Source organism: Prionailurus bengalensis, chromosome C1, assembly GCF_016509475.1.
Source record: "Prionailurus bengalensis isolate Pbe53 chromosome C1, Fcat_Pben_1.1_paternal_pri, whole genome shotgun sequence".
NCBI classification, from domain to species: domain Eukaryota; kingdom Metazoa; phylum Chordata; class Mammalia; order Carnivora; family Felidae; genus Prionailurus; species Prionailurus bengalensis.
Window position 1 is genome coordinate 152,395,260 of NC_057345.1, and position 13,396 is coordinate 152,408,655.

Consider the following 13,396-nt stretch of genomic DNA (forward strand, 5'->3'; position numbering starts at 1 on the left):
CTGATGAATGGATAAAGAAATTGTGGTTTATATACACAATGGAATATTACATGGCAATGAGAAAAAATGAAATATGGCCTTTTGTAGCAACGTGGATGGAACTGGAGAGTGTGATGCTAAGTGAAATAAGCCATACAGAGAAAGACAGATACCATATGGTCTCACTCTTATGTGGATCCTGAGAAACTTAACAGGAACCCATGGGGGAGGGGAAGGAAAAAAAAAAAAAAGAGGTTAGAATGGGAGAGAGCCAAAGCATAAGAGACTGTTAAAAACTGAGAACAAACTGAGGGTTGATGGGGGGTGGGAGGGAGGAGAGGGTGGGTGATGGGTATTGAGGAGGGCACCTTTTGGGATGAGCACTGGGTGTTGTATGGAAACCAATTTGTCAATAAATTTCAGAAAAAAAAAAAAAAATGCCATCACACATAACTAAGTTACCAGAAACAACCAAAAGTATAAAAGCAGGATTAAAAGAGGGTGTTAGTAAACAAGCCAAATATGAATTATTTTGAGGGACAAAAAGGATTTTTCTTCAGCAGCTGGTGTGGGTGATATACTAATTTTATGACAAGTAAAGAAAAAATAGGATTTATGTTGCCAGAAGCATGACGTGTTCTAAATAAATGCTCCTTGCAACACAGATTAATAACTCTGTCAACTTGTAGTCTTATTTTAAGTAAGTGAGCATATATGAAAACTACGAGATTATGGTAGTAGGAATTTGCTATTTACCAGCAGGAAAGCTAGACCCCACCAAGGGTTTGAGTGATGCTCTCTCTTTGCCTTGCCGTTACTTGTACCTGTTAAGTTGTTCTTGAAGCAAATCTAATCTTTGCTCCACTTCCCCGTAAGTGAGGTCACTTTCGGTTTCAGAGATCCCCCAGGCAGCTCGCTGAAGTGCTGAGGGGCTAGACTCATCAGCCTGAGTCTGCGCGTTTTCTTGCTCCCAGCTTCTGGTGTCAGCGGTATCTGTGGGAAATAGCAAGATGGATGTCAACTTCTTTGGGTGCCTCTTTGCCTCAATAATACAGAGACTTCTACAAGATAAGCAGGAAAGGACCTCAGAGTAGAAGCCGAAAGACCCAGGAGAGTGATTCAAGGACCTGTCCAGGGGCCACAACCAATTGGTAGCTGAGCCCTACCCTCACCCTGCCTGCCACCTCCTCTGTCCATTTCCATATGAATGAACATACAGAAGGGCAAGAGTTTTGAATGTGATTTTGTCTCTGATTAGACAAATTAGATTACTTGGGAAGAAACAGCATATTTTGCTTGTTTTACTGCACCTTGCTTTGTTGCACCTCATAGATCCCGGTTTTTACAAATCAAAGGGTTGCAGCAACCCTGTGATGAGCAAAAGTCTATGGGCTTCATTTTTTTTTTCCAACAGCATTTGCTCACTTCGTGTCTCTGTGCCACATTTGGGTCATTTTTGCAATATTTCAAAGTTTTTCATTATTATTATATTTATTACGGTGAACTATAGTGATTACAGCTTGCTGAAAGCTCAGATAAACTTCAGCATATTTTTAGCAATATAGCATTTTTTTTTTTAAGTACGCTTCACACCCAGGGCAGAGCCCCATATGGGGCTTGAATTCACGACCCTGAGATCAAGACCTGAGCTGAGATCAAGAGTTGGATGCTTAACCGACACACCTTAACAACACAGTATTTTGTAATTGAGGGATCGTACATTGTTTTTTTAAACAAAATGCTATTGCACATTAAAGAGTGATATTCACTTTTTTTGCAGTTGTCTGGAACTGAACCTGCAATCTCTCTGAGGTATGCCTGTACTGCTTTGCCTTGCATTTAAGATTTTAGGGCCGTTCTCCCAGGATAATCAGCATACTGTGTGATTCAGAATGGGCCCAAGGAGAAAGCCACAGAAAAGTGCCAAGCTTCAGGGGATTCCCTTGGGGCAACTCACCTCAAAGTGGAGCCGTTAAAGATGGCAAGGGCGTTAAATGTCCTGTAGGCCCACTACAGGTTTTTATTTTTCCTTGTAGCTCCTTCTGCACTGCCCTTTACTATAGTCACATTAATTTCCAATATGCTTTCTTGTGGTGCTTTCATTTAGAATATTTTTATGTTTCTATATTTGAAACATACCGCTTATCTGTTCAAGTCCACTTTTCAAGTGCTCTCAGTGTCTGTTATGCCCCAGACACTCTGCTAAATGTGGAGGAATTTAAGGCAAAGAAGACAGGCCCTACACCTGAAGACTTTGGTAGCAAGGTGCTGATAGTTTTCGTACAGAGATTCATCTGTTGACTAATCTTTTAATTTACAGCTTCTCTTACGATCTGTGCTTGCAAGTTACCAATATCTGAGGACGGATGTAATATCTTACTTTTCCTCTCATTTATATCATATACTTTGATGACTTTTGCTCTGCTTTCTTGCCCTCTACATTCCACAAGAGAGCATATAAAATGATTAAAGGGTTGGAAAATAAAGCCCATGAAAAATTACTCGTGGAGCTGGGAGTTTATTTCAGGGATAAAGAAGAAGTGACATCTTCTCACTGGGAGGGTTGGTAGGAGGAAAAGAGTATCTAAAACTGGTCTTCATTTTCACATGGAAATAGATTTGAATTATAGAAAGTGATTTTGGTTTGATAGAAAAACTTTGTTTTTCTTTTCTTTCTTTCTTTCTTTTTTTTTTTTTTTGGACACTAGCTATGATTAAATGCGGACAAAAGTTATATAAACTTAAGGAATTTATATCCGCAGCTATTTAAAAAAATGAGTAGAAAGTAACTGATTTGGGAAGATTAGGTATGATTCTAGAAATAGGGAACAGGATTTGCAGGGCTTCTTGTAGTCCCTTTCCTGCAGTTTCTCCAAAAGTACAGTCAGATAGCTCAGAAGCATCCCCTCTCTTTAAGGAGCAGAAAGATCTCTGTATTCTTTCTTCATGCTTTTTTTCCTATCATTATCTCTTTATCATTGAATACACAGAAATTTCTCTTAATGAGAGGCCTACAGTTGCTGTCTCATTTGGGTGAAGCTGTACCAAAGGAAGCAGCAGCTTCAAAAAAAATTTTTTTAATGTTTATTTAATTTTGAGAGAGATAGAGCATGAGTGGGGGAGGAGCAGAGAGAGAGGGAGACACAGAATCTGGAGCAGGCTCCAGGTCTGAGCTGTCAGCACAGAGCCTGAGGTGGGGCTCAAACCCACAAACTGTGAGATCGTGATCTGAGCCAAGGTCCGCCGCTTAACCAACTGAGCCACCCAGGTACCCCAGGAATCAGCATCTTCAAAGACAGCATTAGAAAAATAGAAGGTCGGGGTTCCTTGTTCTCTTGAAATGGGCAACAGATCTCATAGAGCTTGTTAAGCATTCCAGAATGGCTCTTTGTGATTAAGGCTTCTTAGCCTATGAGATCTTTGGTGTTTTGTTTTCTCTTTTAAAGTGACAGTATATGATCTCTTTTGATATTTTACCAAACACAACAACAGGAAAATGAACCTAGAAAAATGACAGTGCTGAAGTTTTGGGTAATAATATATCAGCAGATTTTCACTGAAAAGTATGATTTGCCATTCACAGAATTGTGACTCTATTTAAAAGGAAAAACAATAATATAATGTCTCAGTACACCAGTTTTTCAATTTTGGAGCAGCAATGTCCAACATTTAGGGCACACATACAATGGTTTGGGGATGCCAATCCTTGTCTCTGTCTAGCTACCTGCTAGCCGGCTAGGAGGAATCTTTACAGAAGACAGTAAGAATCGATAAGATGGAAGTTACATATTATGCTCAGAAGTTTTGTGCCAAGAGAGCGTATAGAATTTCTGCCTGTGCTTAACAGCTCTTTCATTCTCAAATCATGTATAATAAATTGATTTTTAAATAACAATGGTGAATCGCATGCAATAAATTATGTATGATTATATATATATATTTTTTTACTGCTCAAGAAAAAAACTGATTATCTTCTCAGCAGAAATGAATAAAGTGTAAACTATCAGATAAAGGCTTCCTTAATTGTAATTTACTTTTTTATTAAAATCTGGCTATGCATGATTAGCTTGTTTTAACAGTAACATAGAAAAAAAGTTCAAAGGGGAAATCCTGGTTAGTGGTCTTAATCAAAATGAACGTCCTTGTAGACACTTTCTAAATATAGCTCAGAAAGAATCTGCACTTGGTTGCCTTGGAAAATGTTGCTATAGTTGCAAGACGCATTTCTGGAAACGGATGAACAGAAAGTAAACTTTCACTTTGCTCTGGGTACACGATATTTCTAGAGTTAACTTTTGGCCTCAATCTAAGTAGGGTCAGAGTCCACTTAATTTGCTTTTTTTCTTCTTAGTTTTGCCAAAAGGTGCTCTTCTGTTGGATTCAGCATGATAAGTACCAGGAATGTGAGTAAATGGAACTTCCTATTGATGACAAAACTAAAATTTGCGGGGATTTAGTAGTTCAAACTGTAGCAGTTACAGCTACATCCTATGTATTATTCAAATTCTCAAACATTCCTGGGGCGCCTGGGTGGCTCAGTCGGTTGGGTGGCCGACTTCAGCTCAGGTCATGATCTCGTGGTCTGTGAGTTCGAGCCCAGCGTTGGGCTCTGTGCTGACAGCTCAGAGCCTGGAGCCTGTTTTGGATTCTGTGTCTCCCTCTCTCTGACCCTCCCCCGTTCATGCTCTGTCTCTGTCTCAAAAATAAATAAACGTTAAAAAAAAATTAAAAAAAAAAACAAGTTCTCAAACATTCCATAATACTTCCCCTTAAAAAAATCATTAGGGAATAAAATTTGCAGTGAATGAAGTTTTATAATTCTCCATCAGTTGATCACATTAATTAACCAGGTTAACCATGTGTCGCAATGCTATAGGCCATCAATTATTTTATTCAATTGGCATGAATATTTAGCTATGTATTTCCATTCAAGGTAATGATTTATGACTTGAATAGGGATTGAATTGTACATTTCTGAAAATTAGAAATCTGGGAATATTAAGATTATTTGTTAGAATACTTTTTTTATTATGCATGTAAAATAGCTAATTAAAAATAATTGGAAGAAGCGGCCAAGAAAAATACAAGATGAAGAGCATGACAATTCACTGTCAGCAAGAGTCATGATAAAGTCAAATAAAGTCCCCCAAATATATCTTCAGTGCCCTGTCACTTGAGACTCTACAACTCAAGAAGAAAACAATGGAAGGTACTTTTAAAAAAATCAAGTCCACATTATGCTGACTTTTGGAGAAGTAGAGATGGCTCAGTGAGCTCTTCAGAACTTCTGACTTCGATGATACAACCTTTTCCTATTTTTAGCACTTCCCAGAATCTGATTTCATAAATAACTAAAATGGGACATTTGGTAATCACATCGAATATTCCATTCTTCCATTGTGATAAATGAGGTACTATTTTCATTCACTTCATCAAGATTTTAAATTGTCCAGAGAACATTTGCATATATTCTTAGCTTACTTCAACACAGGGTCATGGCAAAAGCTGATTTGATACACGATAGGGAAAGATGTAAAGCCTAAACATCCAAAATTCAATGAAACAATTGTTGCTAGGTATAGTCACTTCCAATAATGGTGACAATGATACGTAATATTTATTTACCTGGTGCCATAATTTTGCTATCCTGCCAGGCCAAGAGCATCCTATTTTTCCTTCAATTCTGTTACATTCTTTTGATTTTTTTGGCTACACATTCTTTATTTCTACATTAAAAAAAATTTTTTTTTCCAACGTTTATTTATTTTTGGGACAGAGAGAGACAGAGCATGAATGGGGGAGGGGCAGAGAAAGAGGGAGACACAGAATCGGAAACAGGCTCCAGGCTCTGAGCCATCAGCCCAGAGCCTGACGCGGGGCTCGAACTCCCGGACCGCGAGATCGTGACCTGGCTGAAGTCGGACACTCAACCGACTGCGCCACCCAGGCGCCCCTATTTCTACATTTTTATAGCTCTATTTGCATAGGCATTTTATATATACATTCAATAATTAACAGGTTAGGAAATAAAACCTGTGAGACAATACTAGACTGATTTAGGGATGTTATTTCAGAGAAAGTAACTTATGCATGTTCTCCTGTTCAATAATTGCAATCAACTATTGTTGGTTAGAAAATGTTATTGTATTTGAAAGAGGAGCAAGCTGGGGCACTTGGGTGGCTCAGTCCGTTAAGCATCTGACTCTTGGTTTCAGCTCAGGTCATGATCTCAAGGCTCATGAGTTCAAACCCCACATCTGGCTCTGCTCTGACAGTGCAGAGCCTGCTTGGGATTCTCTCTCTCCCTCTCTATCTCTTGCTTGCTCTCTCTTTCAAAAATAAATACATGAACTTAAAAAAAAAAAAGCTGAGCAAGCTGAGCCTTAGTGGGGTCTGTCAAGTCACTTATTCAAAGACATAAAGGGGGCAAGTGAACAAAGCAAAGAAATAAAGGGAGCCAGGTTGGGACCCAAACACCTGTTCTTGCACCCACTTAAAGGTTAGATTTAACCACATCTGTAGCTCTAGCTCCTGTTATGCTAAGTTATTTGTTCTTCCATGTGATAGTTCTCAAGTTTTCCTAAGTTTCCCATCCTTTAGAATCAAATCTGCATACATTAATTAAGCATTATTATCCATCTCATGCATATTTTCTACACCCCCCCCCCCATATTCCTTCTGGTAGAGATGTTAAACAAATGTGTTTAAATGAGTTGGATAAAGCACATACTTTATTTACGGGCATTTCTTCCCATTTCTTCAAATTCCCTATAAACAAATTCTTCTTGGCATGTATTATAGTGTTACTGCATTGGCTTTTCATGCTATAAAATGGCTGGCTTGGGAGTGAGGAACAGGTACAGAGGGTACATATAAGAATCAACTGGTTAGCTCTCTTAAAATACCCATTAATCCCTCCTCTCTCTTAGAAGCACAATTGACCTTCCCACAATGTTCTACGTGACATTATGTTAAAGCTCACTGCCACAAAAACCTCTTACACTATCAATGTTTAGAAATAATTAACACTGTTCCAGAATTGTACAAATGCTTCATAGATGATCTGAGATGTGAACTCTGCAAATATTTCATGAAGTTGTAAAAGATTAAATTAACACGTGTCAGTACAGTTCTTGATTTGTGAAAAGCCACCGTTTTACAATTAGCACTAAAGGGAGACAACGTGACTCCTGAGAAACTTGATTACCTTTGCAAGAGTGACTTCTTTTATCTATGTGAATTCTTCCTGAGGTTGGGACTGTTTCTTCAAAATGGAGTCCAGCTGCTTTCCCTATTCCTGGAGGAGAATCTACTATTCCTGAGAAGAGAGGCTTTTGTTCATCATCAATGGATGAGATGAAAGATGAAGATCTGCTTTTTTTCTCTTCAAAGTGTTTCTTGGAACTCTGATAATGTCTTATGGTATCTACAGAGTCTTCGGGACCATTTGTACTGTTCCCTTTGCCAAAATCTATCAAAAAAATTATTTTATAGAAGATAATCAAATGTGAGACTCTATGCATATTATACTGCCTAACTATACATAAACTGCCTTTTTAAGAGTTATGGCCTTTAAATAATTTTAACATAGAATTTCCTTTAAAACCACCAGAAAGGATGTTCATTCTCCTTTTCCCATTGAGAATGTAGCTACCTAAGGAGAATTTTTTAATTCAAAGGACATTAGAGTATCTTTGTGAAATACATATCTGTTTCAGAGTTAAAAGAATATCTGCAATAGCAATAATGTTTATATCTCAAAAAAAAACGATAACATAACCTTATTTACACATGCGCAACGGTCATTTGTATTCTTAAAATCTGGTGCACTATCTCTTTAAGGAAAGGGAATAGGGAGGGAAAATATGTCCCAATTCTAAAATACCACGACTCTGCACCTTGTTTGTTTTTAGCCTTCATGCTCTCTCATGTGGCAGCCATTCACGCATGGCAAAGGTCAAAACAGGAAGCCTCCTCATGGCAAAGGCTGAAGGGATGAATTTCAACCTTAGTTCAATGTATGTAAAGGCCTTGACATTCCAGGTAGTTTGGTCTTGTGGCATATTGCAAAGAATATAAAGCTTAAATACAGTAATTAAGGTGAGTTTACCTAATTACATTAAAACCAGCAGTGCATATTGGCTGTATTATACTGAAATGTCAGGATAATTTTAGCCCTGAAGGTTGTGTTAGAACATATTTCAGCAGGAAAAGCTCAAAAAGACAAATCCTGAAACTTGTTTCCATTAGTGTCCTGGGGAGACAGTATAATTCTCCATCTGCTTATGGTTAATAACTAACCAACACAACTCCAGAAAGTATAGTATTTTCAAGAGAAATGGCTAAGACGGTGTCCCCATCTACTTAATGCCTGATTGCTTACTCTCTTATTTATGGAAGAGGCCAAATGAACTGATTTAAGGCCACTCCAGATAAACTACCAATGATTCTTTAAAATTCTTATATGACATAGAAATTAAACATAGAATTTTTCCTTTATTTAAAAAAAAATATATATATATCATAATTTAAAATCTGAGAAACCAGGGACACCTGGGTGGCTCAGTTGCTTAAGCATCTGACTTCGGCTCATGTCATGATCTCACCGTGGTTTGAGCCCCACATTGGGCTCTGTGCTAACAGCTCAGAGCCTGGAGCCTGCTTCAGATTCTGTGTCTCCCTCTCTTTCTCTGCCCCTCCTCACTCACTCTCTGTCTCTGTCTTTCTCAGAAATAAATATAAACATTTACAAAATTAAAAAAAAATAAAATAAAATCTGAGAAACCAGAAAGTAGCCCAAAGTAAAAAGTGAATAGAGTTTAAAAATCAACTTGATGTGATTAAGGACTTAGTTTATGTCCTGTCAATTAAAGTTAAATGTGGCAAAACCAGACTGCTTAATTTAAGATTTCACGTTTGCTCAATGATTTCATCGTTGAGCAGAGAAGATCACAGATCGTTCTGGTTTCCAGCACTGTGGGCAGCATTGGTTTCTCGGTGTCGTGTTTCCCCACTGAAGCGCTAATCTAACTGCCTGTAAATATTCAGATCAGCATTTTCTTTTCTCTCCAGTGACACGGACATGACCCTTCTTAAACTTCTAGAGTTCATTATTGTCATCTCACCCTCTGTTTTTTTTGGTTTAAACTTCTCCCCGCCTGAAAATTTGATCCACATTCCCCATCTTATGAACATATTTCATTCCTCAAAAATAATAATTGTTTCCAATTGTATGCTAGTAAAAGTAAAAAAAAAAAAAAAAAGCTTTCCTTTTCTAAATTGTCCTCACACTTGCTTAGTGAATTGCATCAGTTTCTTGTACAGCAGATAGGTGCAGTTTTGGGCAGCAGTGGGATTTGAGTCAACTCTGGCTTGGCTTCTCATCTTCTTGAAAATGCCTTTTTAAAAAACACTTGCATGGAGTCTTTTTCCAGTATATTCAAAGGTAAACTGAATTAACCATCACTTCTCATGCCTCCAATCTAAGTATGGATAATGCTAACATGGATCTTTGTCACGAAAGTACCTCACAAATTACGCAACCATTTTGTCTTCTTGGCTTGAGAGGTCTTGGAGTTCTCTGTGGATTTTCAAATCCTCACAGATGGTAAATGTTCTGTCCTTCCTACTACCTGGGCCTCGGTCTTAGTTTAACTATGACTTGATTTTGGATGCTTAGGCACAAATTCATCATATTTTTTAATTGAATTCTAACTTGCTGATTTCAACTCAGGACAAGTATTTGCGACATGTGGTGAAGGAAGGATCATTATTTTGTTCTCTTGTAAAACAGAACAAATTACTTAAATTTTTAAAAAAATTTTTTAATGTTTATTTATTTTGAGAGAGGGAGGGAGAGTGAGCAGGGGAGGGACAGAGAGAGAGAGTTTAGACACAGAATCCGAAGCAGGCTCCAGGCTCTGAGCTGTTAGCACAGAGCCTGACACGGGGCTCAAACCCACAAACTGTGAGATCATGACCTGAGCTGAACTCTGACGCTTAACCAACTGAGCCACCCAGGTGCCCCAGAACAAATTACTTCATATACATGGTCTCTAACTCCTATAGTAAAAATTCCAGGGAAAAGCAGAATCATGAGAGAAGAAGCAAGAGTTAGGTATCTTTGAACTTTTCCAGTATGTAAGGAGAATTACCCCACATTTATTCTGGGTTCACTGCCACTGGATAATAAACCAGCTGCTTCCTGGAACACAGGCCACATGGACAAGTTTCTTGAATGCAACCTAACTGCAACAACATTTTCTTATTCCTTATTAGACAAGTCAAAACTTCACATTTTATCATATAAAATGAAAGTTGAAAAGACAACTTATTTATGGCTTAAAAATGGAAACTGCTCAGGGTTAAGCTGGAGGTGGGTTGAAGGAATACATGAAATTAGGCTAAATGTATTATAATTAGCCTCTGGGTACCTCTAGATTTTGATGGACTGTTCCATTTCTGTTTTTTTTTTTCTAATTAAACTGAATTCTTTGATAGATATGAAATAGTATTAGATACTGTTTTTTCTTAATACTAGTTTTTTCTTAATGCTATTCTTATTCTATGTAGAAATAGTACTCTGAAGTAAGCTGAGGGAGTTTTACATTTTCCCCTTTGCTAGAAGTGAGATTGTATGTTTGCTCTTGTTCCCACCATTTTACAAAGAAAAAGTTTTGCTTGTCGATCTGGAAGCAAATGCTTGTGCTCACTCCATCTTTTATGGAACCTTTATCTCAGGTTAATGACCATTTTTATTCATCAGACCCGATAAATAGGTGCAAATTTTGGTCAAAGGGAGGCATTTAATGTGCCCTGTCAGCATTTGAGTTTTGTATTTTCTATTGGTAACAGTTTTGGAATAAGCTGAGCATTTTCCAGCTAGATGCATTTGAAAAAGTTATTCCATGAAAAATTGAGGTCTGAGATAAATTTTTTCATTTTATTTCAAATACCTTACTTCCTCTCTAGCTTCAAGGAATGTTGAAAGGGGACTAGTGTCATTTTTCTATACAAATGCAAGATAAAAAACATTTAAGCTATCTTAAAAATGAAAATAAGCAAATCACATTTATATATCACTAAAATGCATAACAAAAGCTAACTACTGTTCGTATTGGAAGAGATATTCCAAAAAGATGCCAAAGTATACCACCAACATATTTAAGGCTTAATTTAATAGAATTAAATCACCTTTATTCTATAAAAATAAGTTCAACTGCATATATTTACTACTTACTTCAATAACTTTCATACTACTATACCACTTTGATACTGCATATTCTGTGCATAGGAAGAGTTGTGCAGAATATTCCAAATATTTAGTTACAAAAACCTTGTTGGTTAAAACATACATGGGTGTGAGTGTGTATGTGCATATCTCATGTGCTATTATACATGCTATTGTACTTATAGACTATGTATTTTATAAAATAAACACAACATAAAATCTTAATTATTATTCCCATCACCCAATGAATCACAGGGTCATACTCTGAAGTAAGCACAACTTAACTCTGGAAACTACTTTAATCCAGACAATTTTTTAGCATGTTCCAAATGACTATACCTCATTTATTTCTGTTCTGTCCAACCATCTTAACAAGTCCTTAATAAAGGCCACTAAATAGGTCACAAAACATCATTTTTCTTCTTCACTTTCTGTAACAATGACTTTATTTCCATCTCAGGAACTGTAGGACCTCTTCCTACAATGACCTTAATTAAGTTGGGGGTTCCGGGGCACCTCCAATCCAGAATTTCATGAAAGAAAGAGAACTACTTGAAGATTACAAAAAAAAAAAAAAACCACCAAAAAAACACTAGATATTCTGAAACTCATGCCTAAACTAACAACTCTCTCTTGTTGAGAAGTAGGTTTATTTCATCAGAAGAAATGTAAAGCTCATGAGGACAAGCACGTTTATTAACACATTAATTCTAAGAGATAAGTCCAAAATGTCTAGCCTCTATTTTGTTGAAGTCAACTTGCCAGGGATTCTATATAGCTTTTCTTTTTAAATATTTTTTCTTTCTTTCTTTCTTTCTTTCTTTCTTTCTTTCTTTCTTTCTTTCTTTCTTCTTTCTTTCTTTCTTTCTTTCTTTCTTTCTTTCTTTCTTTATTATTTTTAATGTTTACTTATTTTTGAGAGAGAGAGAGAAAGAGAGAGAGAACGCATGCAGGGAAGGGGCAAAGAAAGATGGAGACACAGAATCTGAAGCAGGCTCCAGGCTCTGAGCTGTCAGCACAGAGCCCGACGGTGCAGGGCTTGAACTTGTGAACTGCGAGATCATGACCTGAGCCAAAGTAGGATGCTTAACTGACGGAGTCACTCAGGCATCTCTTAAATATATCTTTTTGAATGTAAGCTCCTTAACAACATGTAGTTGGCATGATTGTAAGGGGTAGGAGGCAGTAAGGATTGAAGTCTGAAGAGTTCTGGTGCCTTAAGTAGATAGTGGATGGCACTGTAGGACTCAGCCTCTCTCTTTATCCCCAGTGCTCAGCTTTGTGTTCTTCTGTCTGGTTCTTGGTGCCTCTGCTGAGTGATTCAGAATCATCGGCGCTCTTGGATGTCTATGTTTCACACAAGCAGTCAACAATCGATGCATTTCATGGGCAGCTTTTAGTTGACGTACTTCCACAGTATTTAGCATCAATAATTTTCTAAAAGTTCCCTGTTCTTCATACTAGTGTATGTGTTTTTCTCTTACACATTAATTCTACACCAAGATACGTATCAAATGAGGGGCCACTCATTTGTGGAACATTAAATTGAGTCCATGGGGACTAAATTGCTTTCAGCAAATTTTATACTTGCTGTAGTGCTATGGAGTCCTAAAGACTAGTGCTAAAGTCTAGAATCGGTTCTCAAGCTGTGTATAACCGGAGTTAATTTGTGTTTTCTCATTGCCCAAATCATGCTTACTCACTGACACACCAGGAAATTTCAAAGAGAGGCAGGCAGGCAGGCAGGCATATCCCTTACTATCTACACTTGATATAAACTAAGTCTCATAGATTAAGACTGTGATTAAAGGAAAAGTTTCCAGAATTAATAGAAATGTCTAGTTGCATGAGCACAATATACATTGTGACACGCTCTGAGGGCCTTATCAGGAGATATAAACAGATTATTTAGCTTGAGACTGAGGAAACTAAACAAGATTGAAAGGAGATTTAATAAATCTTCAACTGTATGGGGAACATTATTATATAGACACATTTTCAAGTTTTCTTCATCTCCAGAGAGATAAAAATAAGAGATTAACACCAGGATAAGGGATTTTGGTTAAGCCTACAGAAAAACAACTTGACAGTAATCGTGCTGATTTTAGAAAAAGTTACCAAGAGAATAATGAAAGACACTGCAGAAATAAATTAGCACCTATCTGAGTGGCTTATTGTTCTGCGATC

General features: G+C 37.3%; 1 protein-coding gene across 3 annotated transcripts in view; it reads right to left on the minus strand.

Annotated features, from left to right (window-relative positions):
- KCNH7 (potassium voltage-gated channel subfamily H member 7) overlaps positions 1–13,396 on the minus strand; it is a 484,953-nt gene that overhangs the window by 11,885 nt on the left and 459,672 nt on the right. For 2 of the 3 annotated variants that reach the window (XM_043576908.1, XM_043576907.1), the window contains 2 exons: positions 7,187–7,450; positions 804–972 (listed from right to left, as the gene is read on the minus strand). In XM_043576908.1, coding sequence (XP_043432843.1) covers positions 804–972; positions 7,187–7,450 — 433 coding nt within the window. The remainder of the gene's footprint in view (positions 1–803; positions 973–7,186; positions 7,451–13,396) is intronic. The other variant, XM_043576909.1, reaches the window with a different exon arrangement.